Source organism: Silene latifolia, chromosome 6, assembly GCF_048544455.1.
Source record: "Silene latifolia isolate original U9 population chromosome 6, ASM4854445v1, whole genome shotgun sequence".
NCBI classification, from domain to species: Eukaryota; Viridiplantae; Streptophyta; class Magnoliopsida; order Caryophyllales; family Caryophyllaceae; genus Silene; species Silene latifolia.
Genome location: NC_133531.1, coordinates 124,335,089 through 124,348,552, shown reverse-complemented (window position 1 = coordinate 124,348,552; position 13,464 = coordinate 124,335,089). Strand labels below are relative to the sequence as shown.

Sequence of the window (13,464 nt, the reverse complement as noted above, 5' to 3'; positions counted from 1 at the left end):
ATTTTGTGAAATAAAATGGTAACAAAATGGGTTAGTGGAGAAAGGGGACCACATGAATAGTGTTGCAGAGAGAGAAAAAGTGGGTACATTTTGAGGTAAAATGGTATCCGTCTTCAGCTTGTGACGGATATGTCATGTCTTCAATGAGAATTTGTGTTCCCGTTAATCTCATCTTTTTGTAAAACGAATTTATACAAAAATATTATGAGCGATTTAATATAAAACTTAGTCATCAAAAAAATTCATTTTACAAACTTTTTGTACATAACCTCTTTAAGCTATAAATTTGTACGGAGTATTATCCTCTACCTAAATTAGGTTTTTCTTTATTTTCCCACTTCATTTTCTAATCAATGGTCGAGATTTAATCCTAAACTAATATGCTCTCTTTACATTGTCCTTAAATTCAGTGGGCAAAACTAGAGGCCCGTTTCCACCGCTTGTGGTCACCCGAGGTATTAGACGCCTATGAGTTAGTTAATTGGTTTCTCTCAATTTCCCCACTTCGTTATCTAATCAATGGTCGAATTTAATCCTAAACTAATATGTTCTCTCTACATTGTCTCACCTCTTTACCTAACTCATTCTAGCCGGGTAATTGAGCAATAAAACCCTTTAAGACTCTATTAAATTAAGACGACAATAATAACCGATTTAAATTAGATTAAAGGGAAGGAGGGTTTTGTAAAGTTAAAAACCTAATCGTTCCAAATAAGACCTGCTTCCGGTTCATTATTCACTTGACCCTAGCTTAACATCCAAGGGTAAATTCGTCATTTGACTTGCAACCATCACAGTACTAGTGAATATAACCTCAAATCCTCAGAAAACACACAGATTTCACATACAATACACCCCTCCCTTCTCCTACGCTACGTACCACAACACCAAAAAAACTGCGCTCCCAACTCCCCCAAGTCTACTCCGGTCAACAATCACCGTCACAAATACCGCACCACGGCGGCGTACCATCTTCCTCTACCGTATCAAATGGCAGCAGCGCCGATGAAATCACCCTTACATGACTTCCCCTTAACCTTTCTCAAATGGAACACCAAAAAAGACCGCCGATGTCCTCCATCACCTCCACCCTCATCTCCAACACCTCCGCCGCCGACGTACCCAGTCGGATCCCGATCATCCCGCAATCGCCGCCCCGCCACTCCAGCCGAACCAGAACGCAAACCCGAACCTGAACCTGAACCGGAACCGGAAGACGTGGAGAAGCACTGGAACTTGCGTCCCAGGAGACGACCTTCTTCATCCTTCGCCGCGGCCGCGGCCTCGACTATGGCGGCTGATGCGGCGGAGAATTCGCTACGGTCGACGAGGTTGAGTGTTGGAGAAGGTAGTAGCGGTGGTGGTAATGGTGAAAAGAGGAAGTTTTGGATAGCATTGTCTAAGGATGAAATCGAAGAGGATATTTACTCGATTACCGGTTGTAAACCGTCTCGTCGCCCCAGAAAACGTCCTAAGATTGTTCAAAAACACCTTGATGTTAGTGTTCTTCGTCGTCTTTTGTGTTTTTTTTTTTTTTTTAATTTGAGACACTGGGTTAATGTTATTGTTTATTTTTGTTGTTGTAGAATGTGTTTCCAGGGTTGTGGTTGGTTGGACTTACGCCGGATTCGTATCGAAATTTTGATCCTCCTCCATTGGTATGTATGTATTAATTGGTTGTGTTTTCAATGGATTAATTACAGTATTTTGTGGATTAATTGTTGTTGTTGATTGTTGAATTATTCTTTGTTTGGACTTTGCAGAAGTAGATATTAACATATGGGAATTTGCTGAATTTTTAACAATTTAGCAACCAAGGTAGTCTTTTGTTTTGTCATTTGCTTCCATGAGATTGTTTGATTGTTGTGAATGGATTTTGTGAAAGGTAAAATTTTGATCGTAAGGCGGTTTGATGATAGATAGGGTAGTAATTCTAGTAAATTTATTAGGAGACCGTCTGTCAATAAATGTAATCGTAGATGAACTGGTGTGTGTAGAAATTCTCAACCTCTTGTGGACGAACTATATCGCTGTAGTTTGTATGTTTGTCTGGAATTTTGTTATGTTTTGACTTTTGAGAGTTATTTGGGTTGAAATGGTTTTTGTTGTGCTATTTCTGACAGGTGGTACAAAGTAGGGTTGAGTTACTGAAGTAAAGGTTCGATCTTTTGGAAGCTTGTCTGTTCTTGTGAAGTTTGGAGGATCTTTATTTGGAGGTATAGTTCTTTCTAAAGAGGGTTTTTTTTGTGGGATATGTTCTTGATACAGAATGAAGATGTTGGTGAATATTGTAGGTTTTTGTTTTAGATATAGACAGGGTGGGGCAAATGCATTAGCTCAGAAAGTATAGTATGGTGTCGTGTTAGTCACGATAACGGATTTGGTAATTTATAAATGTAATCGTGGATCTTATATTACTATTATGGAAAAAGTTACATCATTGAAGCTATTTATTTATTGAAATATTTGTGATTGTCAATTTTCTGTTGTGAAGTTTGAGATGTTTTCCTCATTTGTTTAGGGACTGATTTATGATCTAGCTCTTTAGTTACCATACTCGGAATCACAGTGCCGCTTTTTGAAAGAACATTTTCATTCATCTCTGTTTTTTCAAGAATAATGCTTGAGCTTTAAAGCATATCGCATCTTGCATTCGGTTCCCTTTGTTAGAAACATTCGTAAGTTGGATTCATACGATGGCTCTAAACTGGATTACGTTGACTTGGCATTCATTTATTAGGAAATTCAAAAGAGGGGGTTTTGTTTCTTATATTATCATATTACTCGTATAATTTTTGCCTTGGTGGATATATTGTTCTGGAAGTTTGAGCATGCCTTACCTTTCAGAGCGTTAAATCCATGTTATTCGAACACATGCACATTTTTAACTATAGTTGCTGTTTTGGAAAAGAATAAAATCACTTTTAACGTAAACCTTTGTTTCTTTGATCCCCCGTTTTGACTTACAATGCACTTGCGAGGATAATCCTTTGCCATTGTCGAAGAGACATTTGCTGCCATCCACATTTGTCCTGTATTTTTTAACCATGGTTATGTTTCCTGAAGGTCTAGCACTTAGCACCTGCCTATACTTAATGACATTCGGACCCTGTTTTGTTTGTCAATACTCAAAAGGGATACGCAAATAGTTTGCAAATTGCTACTTAGCTCATTCGTATCGCTGGTTGAACTCGCTCAACTTTTTATTTTTGTTTCTGTTTTAAGTAACTCATTATTATTATTATTGTTGCTTGCTGATATAGCTCTGATCCACTTTAAGCTGCCTAGATGCCTTGGATTTGATCTTGCATTGTCTGATCTCAAGAAATCTATTTGATGTCATCTCGCCTACCAATTCTATTATTTTTATCTGTTTTGATGTGTTGTCATTGTTGTTTTTTGGTCTTCTGTTGCTGGTGATTTTATCACTGGAATCGGCCGTCGTTCCCACCCTTCCATGTCCATTGAACTTCTTTGTCTATTTGGAGTCTTTACGTGCAGAAGTTTGTGTTTCACTAGTTGTTAATATTGACGGACTAAACATTTTGTGGTAGCAGGTCTTCGTCTGAAGCTTTTTTTTTCTTTTTTGTGTATATTAGCCAACTTTTATAATAAAAATTCTTAAATTTCCGAAAATTTTATATGGCACCAGTGAAAACAATTTATGCATTCACCGTTGATAATGATTGCTATGCCCACCCCTAATTGCATTGGCTATGTTTTCTGGGATTCACGGCATGAGCACGTACTGTGATTCTGTCTAAACAAGTATTAAACATTTCATAACACGAAAGCTGTGCTTTCAATGACAACACTGCCGTAGTGTTCCATTATTGCATTGCGTATGTTCTTTTAGGATTCACGGCATGAGCATGTACGGCGGACAGACCACCAGCCATTCTTAGGACATGTTGCTAAGCAATGTGCCTTCCTATTAAGATAACAGGGTAAAAAAGACAGACAGTGGAACCATGAAAGGTAATGTATGTCATTGATGACGTTGGCAATAACGTGATAGGCTTCTTCCAGTTCCTGCAATAGCTGTGGTTCAGATGGCTTTCTAGTTTTTTCATATATATCTGTGAGGCGTCCTTGAGTGTTTTGTGTCCGTCGTTGCATACTTGCATTTAAGCTAACATTCACCTGAGTGTAGCATGATAAAATGAAAGCGTATTTAGTATGAAGTCTTCACTTCAGGTATGTCATATGTGGTCTCTTCCTGGCAAGAAATGTAGACTTCCAGTTCCTGCATCTTCTCCTTTGGTCTGATGTTGTAGAAGCATTTCTAACCATAACTGTAAACTTGCAATATCAAATTTCTGATATCAATTAGACTTGTTTCTCACCATCTGCGACTCGTTAGTTGATGGTAACTGGTAAGTTATACCAAGTTTATCTTCGTCATCGCCGAATATAAGGTTGGCTTTGCTTTCTTTCCTCGACAAGTTTCAAAACTAACATGATTTAGACATTGATGCCATTTTGGTGAGAGTCGAACACCGGTTTTGAATGATGCACGGACCGGACCGTTAATAATTTAAAACCAACGAATTTTTCTTTTTATATAAAATAAGAAGTATTAATGAGAAGCATTGATTTTTTTCCCCCTCTTAACAATGATGAAGTCTCATAATAAAAACGAGTCTCCAGAGTGTTCCGTTACCCTACAAACTAGGGGTGCTAGAAACCCCTAAATTACTAGCTATCCAAGTATCCAATTGAGCGAGTTAAAATAACAAATAGGTGTAATGTAAAAGAAAGACGACTATTGATCACCTCTGCTAAATAGATAAGCGGTAAAAAAAAGATTCCACATTAATATATTTTATCATCTATCATCGTCATAATTTATAAGTATAATAAGATAGTAAATTATTGAATATACGGAGTATATATGTTAGGTTGAGCAAGAGTTAGATAATAGTAGTTGACCCGTTTCTCCGAACACCTGTCTGGTTTATTTACTCGTTTTAACTTAATGTCATGTTGTTTATATATGCTTACATTTTACTTTATAGAAGTGTGTAAAAATTGAAATTAACCAAATTGAAAGACGAATTTTAACATCCGATAAATGATTTAACAAACGCAATTAAAAATAGATCGACTAATTCTCAATTTCTCATTTACCCTTGTTTCGCCCCTCTTCATTCACTTCAGTTAATCAGTTTTCTTACAAAATGTGTGCGTCACTCCGTCCTAACCTCTCTATCCCAGTAAATAGTTTACATTTACTTTATTTTGTGAGAGGAAAATAAAGCAAAGGTAAACTATTTTTTTTGGTGTAAATCATCCGGTTTAATCCGGATTCGAGCCGGGTAGGACCAGTCATGAGCTTTACCACTATTGCATTTGTTAAGTACTCATGGGTAGCAAATGTAAACTGTTGACATATTGACATGGCACGAAGGGAGTATCAATCTAGACCGTCAGATTAAATATGATCAACAACACGAATTTCTCTTTGATTGCAAAGAAAAACACTCGATCTCTCCAGCTTTTGCTTTCATGTTTTAAGATCTTACCCAAATTTCCGTCACTAAAATTCACATCCAATAACATATGAAAATCATTGAGAAATCTTTAGTAGAGTAATTGAAGATACCATTTCGCTTCTGATTCTGCTAACAATTCAGCATCCTCGACATTCAAATTAGGTAATAATTTGCGTATTTGAATTCAATTTAAGCTTCAATAGACGATTAATCAAAAAAGTAGTTAAATGTTTTGCATTATTATCTTGATATTTTGTTTGATTTGATTTATAATTTCACATTTAGCATTGCTTCAGTGAATTAATACTTACTCACTCTTGCTTGTTCGTCCTTATATTTCGTCAATTGCTTCGGTTTCCTTGAATTAATACTTACTCACTGTGGCGGCCGCCACCACCACCTCGAACTCATTTTGCCCGCATTACCAATGCTATCTTAGCGAAGGTCTGGCAGTAAGTCGTAAGGTTGACTACTTCATTGGACCCTAATTCACAATTATATTTAATACTTCCTTTGTCCCGGTCATTTGTTTACCTTTGGTTTTGGCACAAAGACCAAGGAAAGAGGAGTGAACCAACTATTGGATGACAAATGGACCAAATTGAGGGTGGAAAATCAAGTTACCCATCAAAAGCATTCCTAATGTAGAAAGGTAAACAATTGACTAAGACACCCAAAAATGGAAGGTAAACAATTGACTGGGATGACGGAGGGAGTCTCTGTCATCAGTAGGAGGAATGACTGAATGAATTTTTGTTCTCTAGAGTGACTCCAAGCAATGTGCTACATTAGGCGTCAGTTTAATCTTTTCCTTTGGATTTTCTACCTTCAACTTAAATATGGTAAAATCAATTTGGTTGATATTGTTTAATACTATAAATATAGACCAAGGGGCAAGGTCTATTAACTAAACTACGGAGTACTTTAGAAAAGAAAGAAATTGAAAAGCCTGAAGATGGTAATAGAGATCGGGGAAGCCAGGTTCTTTGGTGTTTTTATTGTTATCAGCAATGTAAAAATGTAAAGTTTGTGCTTCAATGCTGTATAATGAACGCAAAAGGAAAAAAAAGGGTTTTGAAGAGAAGTTATTCCTTAAATTTGCGTTTAATCTACGTGGGATGCATTAACTTCATAGTATTTCCATATATTGCTAATGGCAAAGTAGACGGAAGGTAATAGGAGATCCGTAACTGAATTTTTTTGAAGCATAGTCCATTTTCTGGAAAAAGAATGAAAGTTTGGGTCCTTCTTACATATACGAAGATTGAGGGGGTGCGGTCAGAGTCATGGATCATTAATTCATCATCATACCAGAGAGACAAAGGAACGAAAGGGCAAGAATTAAGTCTGTTAATTTGCTTTTAATTTAGATGGCTTGCATTTTAATTTAGATTGTCAGTTATATATAGTGTTAAGGGAAAAGTTGACGGAAGATGGTATAAGGTCCTTAACAGGATTTTTTTGAAGTATTGTCTCTTAATTGGAAAAAAATGAAAGTTCTTGTCTTAATCTTACCCTTAGCTCATCTAAAATTTATAGTCATGTTACTATATTTTTTTTTTGAATTTTAAGATTAAATAAAAGTCACTAAAATAATTACAGTAACCCAATATTTTAGTTTTTATAATCTCCATGTGTCTTTAGTTAAATTATGATCTAAAAGTTATGATTTTTTTTTTTGCTCTATAACTTAGTTTAATAAAGCGCCCTAGAGTGCGCCTAAGGCGCGGATTGGATGAAGCACTAACCAAAACGCTTCAGGCACGCCTTTTAGACAAGGCTCACCTAACAAGGCTAAATAGTACGCATTTTCCATATCTTTTAGTTTTAGACAAGGCTCGCCATTTATTTTCCCCATTATTCCTAACTTTACTCCTTGACAGTTAACCAACTTGAATACTCCTAAAAAGGCTATTGTTGCCCAAAATTTTATTTGGAAATTACAAATTTGTTATCAAAAATGGGGCGCCTCGCGTCTAAAAGGCTCACGCCTTCGCCTTGCACTTTTCGCCTCGTTGCCTCGGCCCCTTAGCGCCTCGGTGCGCCTTGTGCATAATTCAAACTCTGCCCTATAAGTTAAATTAAAAATCACTATTATAGTTAAAATCACCAAATAAATTAATTTTTACAATCTTCACGTGTTCTACTGTAGTTTAATTATTGTTTATTGATGTTGCAATTCTCATTCCATTTTCTGCCGATTCTTGCCCTTATTTCGATTAAGCCATTACTCTATCTTCATGTGTTCTACTGTAGTTTAATTATTCCTTTCCTTCTATATATAGGGGATAATCAAGGGATACAGTTGCTAAAATGGAGACACTACATGCATTGAAATTAAGAGTTTCCTTCAAAAATGCAACTATTTTGGTTTGTCTATTCAACTTAATCACTGCCCTTTTCCTGTTTCAAGGATTTTTCTCTGCATCTTCCCGCAAATATCCCTCTAATCATTCCAATTCAGGTTTTTCTTTAACCAAGTTCCATTTATAATTAATTAAATCTTTGTTATTTTTCAAATGTGGTGATCTTGAAATTATATCTTTGTTGATTATGTTATTATCCTTCAGTAATCTTTCTTGCATATTTAGTTTAGTCATATTTGGTTTGATTGCCGACATCTTGAAGTTATGAGCAGCTAGAGGGGATTCAAGCATTCAAGATTTTCTCAGTTTGATGTTGACTTTTACTTGATGTGGCACTGAGATAGGGCGAAATTAGTTAGGGTTTCTAATGCTGGTCTGGACTGTGTTGGGTAATGGGTTTTTGGGGGATGAAAAATGTTTGGGGGTATACCTAATATCTGAGGCAAACCCAAACCCATATATAGTCCCCAATTAAGTATCATATTAATAGGCCGGTCTAACACTTGAAACTCATGTCATCCGGGTATTATTTAGTAGGCTTTTATTCAACCATTTTAAATTGATTAATGTGGTTTAGGAGTTGCCTGATTTGCTGATGTTGACTTGTCGACTTATCGTTGCTTGCTAGTTGCTTCATTCATGCTTTGTTGCAGTTCAGCTTCGACATATTAAAGAATATGAGGATATCCGGAGAGCTATGCAACCATTGGAACTGATAAGAAGAGTATGTAATATTTGATATTGCTACTTTGTGTTTTGGTATTATGATTTATGACTTCTGTAGAATTTTACTCATGCTTTTAGTGTTGTGCTGAGAGATATTGTGATTGCAAGCTTAGTTATAATCTAGAAAGTAAACAATTTTGAAAATCTGAGTATTAACAACAAAATTCAGCATGCTTTTGCTTTTCACATATTTTCTGAAACCGTGCTTTTCACATATTTACTCCCCAATTCACACTACTACTCCACCTACACACCCTTTGATTCCATTTCGGAAGTATTTGAAGCAACTTCTTGTGGGCCCGCAATATGTGCCGGTACATTGTGCTATAATGTAAGCCCTAACAACTCTTAGGGGTTGTTTGGATGAGGGGTTTTGGAGGGGGAGGGGATCTGGAGCGAGCCATTTCTACTTTTTCAAGCCTAATCAAAATCCCGTCAACAAAGGAGAGATTTTTAGGAAAAATTCCCTTCTTCCATTCTCCCTCTCTCTCCCTTCCCACCCTTTCTCTCCCCCCATCCCCCATCCCCCTCCTCTCCCTTTCCCTCCACTTTTGCTACCCAAACACCCTAATGAGCGGAGATGAAGGAAATTTGCTTATTCTAATATTTGTAAGATTGTGGTTGCATGGACTCAGTAGAGGGGTTGGATGGAAATGGAGGTGTAATTTCCCTAGTTTGGATAGGTGTGTTGGTTGGAAATGGAAATTATCCATTTTCCCTCTTAAAATGTGTATAGAAATTGATGCGTGTGTCGTTTCCGCAGTCAAAATTAAATTTATAAATCATTCACAAACTCCAACTAACTAGTAGTAGGATAAACAAGGGTCGAATTCACAGGGACTAATGATATCATTTTGGATTGTTATGTAATATAATATATATAGCTAATAATATATAAGAAGGGTGGTTGTTTAAATTGGACGGAAAAATCAGCGCCGTGCTTCGTCCACCGTTCTTGCTTTTATGTGGGCTGTTCTATGCAGGTTTCTGTTCATTACCCTCTGAAGTCCGCTTCTCTGCGTTTATGCGGCTCTTTATTATAGTAGGCTCCATTTCAGTCTACTTTCCTAATTGCTTTCATTGATTTTGGTCTAAACCACTTGGCCTATGTTTATTTCAACACCTTGACTGCTTCCTTTGTCTTTGCTGGCTAAGATACGTTCTACACCCAACATATTCAAGTTTAACATATATTTTTGTACTTTACATTGAGCCTAAAGTATACTGGTACTCGTGGTCATACTTTGACCAAGTAGATACAAGATCTGAATTCTACTTTCTTCTACAAAGTTACTGGCCTTGATTTTAGCTTTCCGATGCAACTCGAGTCGTCTAGTTTCGACTCCGTACTGTATGAGGGAGATATGGTCGGCACAGTGTATATGTAACTTAAGTGGATTTTTGATCTCTATTTAATCGAGTCATAACTAAAAGATTAAAATACACATTAAAAACCCGGTTTAATACAAAAATATAGGATGGATTTAAATCTCTCAACTCACAAAATTGAAATATTTAGCTTAAAAATACGAAAGCCGACATTAACGTTGTAGTATTAAAGGAGTTAAAATACGTATAAATATGGACTTATCAGAAATCCTTCCAATATAGGAAAGAGATGATGGAAAACGTCCCCCTGCCCTTCCCACTTTCAACCTGTATTTAAACAAAGGATTCTCCTCAAGCCCATGTAACGAATGCTAGCGTATGTGTTCTTTGCAAATGATGTTTTAAGGGGACTGTAAACTGTTGGTCTGTATTTCAATAGTCAGAGGACAAGATCTTCTTGCTTCAGTTTTATTTTGTAAGTAGATATCATTAAACACGAAGTATATTTTTAAACTGAAATCTAATGAAATCTTTCCAAAATGTAGGTTAGGGAGATCGAACAGGAAGTATATGCAGAATCGGAGACAGTTTTGCACAAGGAAACAAAACAGACAACTGCATTCGACCTCTCTAAAAGGCTAAACAATTCTCGTACATATTCGGATGCAACTAGCCTTAAAGGTAAGTGGTCGTGTATCTTTGAACCCATTTGTTTCAGTCACTTATATTTGATGCATGGTGGTTAAACTATTCTTAAGCAAATCGGTGTTTCCATTTAGTATTTTAGCCAAACCTAGCAGAGACGTGGATTTGAAGCAAGTCTTTTAGTTGTAGCAAAATGATCCCCATTTTTTTTTCGTTAGTTGAGAGCCTTTTTCCCTTCTCTGCTGCATTTAGGCCTTGTTTGAATACCAAAATAGAAGGGATAGGGAGGGGAATGAGGAGGGACTGTATTCAATTTTAACAATTGTTGATCTGACTCTAGTCCTACCGGTAATACCCGTTGATAGATCCTAAACCCTAAACTAAATATTTTATCAGTTGTCTTGGAGTCATTCGAATATGGAAGTTTATGTAGTTTTACTTCCCTTTTAAAGAGAATGAACGAGAAGATAGGATGGGGTGAGGTGGGGGAAGGGAAATAAGCAATGTATAACGTGTTAGCTTCATACAAGGATTTGACATGACCCATCTGTTGCCACAGCTTTGGAGGAATGGCGAAAAAGAAAAATGGATCGTGCTAGGCAACGAGAAATGAAAAGGAATGCAACATCATTCGCTTAAGTAGCGGAGTTTGTATTCTTGTAACTTATGTAGTTATGTTGTTGACATCCGATGTACAAATTTTATAATTGATTTATCGTTTCATCTATTGTTCTCAAGCTACACGTTTGGTGTTATATTAGTTGTAAGTTGTGAATACTCTAATTGCTTTGTATATTTTTCTTTCTTCAAGTCGAATCAAAATTCCTTTCAACAAAAAACCCCCCCCCCCCCCCCCCCCCAAACACAACCTAATGTGCAGAGATGAAGGAAACTTGCATATTCTAGTACCTGTAGGATTGTGGTTGCATGGCCTCGTTGGAGGGAAATGAAGGGGTGTATTCCCCCTGTTCGGATAGTGGGTTGGTTGTTTAACTTGGTTGTTTTCTATATTAAACTAAGCTTAAAAAAATAATGATTTATACTAAAAGATAAGAAACTTTTATTGCGAATAAATAAGAGGTACCTAATTTTCTATAGAAATTAGGTAAAACTAGTTTTCTTGCCCGTGCGTTGCACGGATACTAAAATAATGTATGATAAATTTCACAATAAAATGGAATATAGACATATAGTACATCGTTCATGTCTAAGATTTTATGTATGCCGTATAACCAACAAATAATTCCTGATAACATAATATTGACATAAGAATAAAAGTGTTTTTTTTTAGGAAAATAAAACAAATATGAAGTTTATATATATGATACTTGGACTGATAGTTTTTAGATTTTGTTCATTAATACTTGTTTGTTTCTCAATTGGTCAAGGAAAACAATAATATCTACTCTGCATAATGAACTCAATGATGCAACAAATCTTCTTCTTTCGAATAACCATAATTTAATCATTGTTAAATCAAATTGTAATTATGTAAAAACATTTAGAAGTAGTTAGAATGTTATATCTCCCGGTCAAACTATAAAAGTACGTTTGAATGAGAACCAAATTCTGATACAATACTACATGGCTAGGGCTGCTTATGATACCCCCTTATAACAATAGTCTTGCCCTTCATCTTCCCATTTAAAACAAAATCCTTCACCCAGACCTCTATTTTTCTTCCCTATTTACACACATTATCTAAAACAATCTCATCGCTTGAAAGATCGATCCTTATCTTCGAAACTTCTCTCAAATTTATCCAACCAAGTGAAAAACTAAACCCCTCCTTTTAAAAAAAATCCACAATCCATTGGAAACTAACCCTTGCTCTTGACAATGTTGTTAGAATTAAGATTTTACTTTAATTTGGATTGATGGGGTCAAGATTAAGTTTATCAGTATGATCTTTTGAGGTTTCTTGTTATTATTCATGTTACATATATGTTTTAATGCAAGCGATATTTTGCTGATAAATAACCTTATTTATTATCACTATCCTCGGTAAACTCATCACCCTCCATAAATGCACCATCCCTCCATCCCACTAATTTACCCGCAAAATAAAACATCAGCCACTGTGATTAGTTCTTACTACTTGAAATAACCTCTAATCCACTACCACTATCACTACCTTTCTGCCACGTTTTACATCTAAGAAGTCATAAATCACATTCACCTCCATGAAACACCAATCTTTACTCTAGATGATATGGATCCCCGTCTCCCTTATCAAAGTCAATTTATTTCTCCTTCAACAAAGAAAATTTAAGAAGCAATCTTCCCTCTTATCTTTCTCTCTCTTTCCCTTCTTAGTCTTTTTCTCGTCCCCTCCCCTTCCTCCATTCCAGATACTCAAACAAAGTGTTTGGGTACTATATTTGTAAACTGAATAAGTATGAATATTATATATATGCGCGAACTTTGCTATTTATTTCATTTTGCATAAATAAATCTTACCACCTCCATCTCATTTTTATTGTCCTTTTTTCTTTAAATTTTATTATCTCATAATTATTATCTCCTTTCTCGATCTAGTAAGGAAAAACTTTAGTCAACCAACTCGTCGCAATTAACCTCGTTCCCACTCAAAACAACCTTTAGCCCACTACTTAATCCCTTCGGTTCACACATAAAACGGTCTAAAATGCAAAACTTTCATCACTCTCTTGAAAAGTCCATCTAACTCAGAAAACTAATTGCTACTTTCTGAACTTCATCATTTTTACATCCCGTAAAAATTAAGTTGAACATGACAAAAAAAATGCAGAAACTTAGGTTTTATTTGATAACCAGGATTGGACATTTTTATTAGCATTTTGAGAGTTTTTACACTATTTAAATAACAAATGTGCTATTTTGAGTGTTGATCATCGACATATTGAAATAGTAGATTGTGGTTT

At 35.9% G+C, this 13,464-nt stretch overlaps 2 protein-coding genes across 2 annotated transcripts; both read left to right on the top strand.

Annotated features, from left to right (window-relative positions):
* The first annotated feature begins 841 nt into the window (after nt 1–841).
* LOC141658955 (uncharacterized) lies at nt 842–2,425 on the top strand. Its single transcript, XM_074465673.1, has 4 exons — nt 842–1,497; nt 1,587–1,658; nt 1,764–1,818; nt 2,124–2,425. The coding sequence occupies exons 1-3, from the start codon at nt 991–993 to the stop codon at nt 1,767–1,769; spliced, it is 585 nt and encodes a 194-aa protein (XP_074321774.1). The 5' UTR covers nt 842–990; the 3' UTR covers nt 1,770–1,818; nt 2,124–2,425.
* Nucleotides 2,426–5,466: 3,041 nt separating this feature from the next.
* LOC141587213 (uncharacterized) lies at nt 5,467–11,383 on the top strand. The gene is made up of 5 exons (XM_074408666.1): nt 5,467–5,657; nt 7,781–7,959; nt 8,515–8,585; nt 10,462–10,597; nt 11,121–11,383. Exons 2-5 carry the CDS (start codon nt 7,809–7,811, stop codon nt 11,198–11,200), a joined length of 438 nt encoding a protein of 145 aa, XP_074264767.1. The 5' UTR covers nt 5,467–5,657; nt 7,781–7,808; the 3' UTR covers nt 11,201–11,383.
* Nucleotides 11,384–13,464: the final 2,081 nt, after the last annotated feature.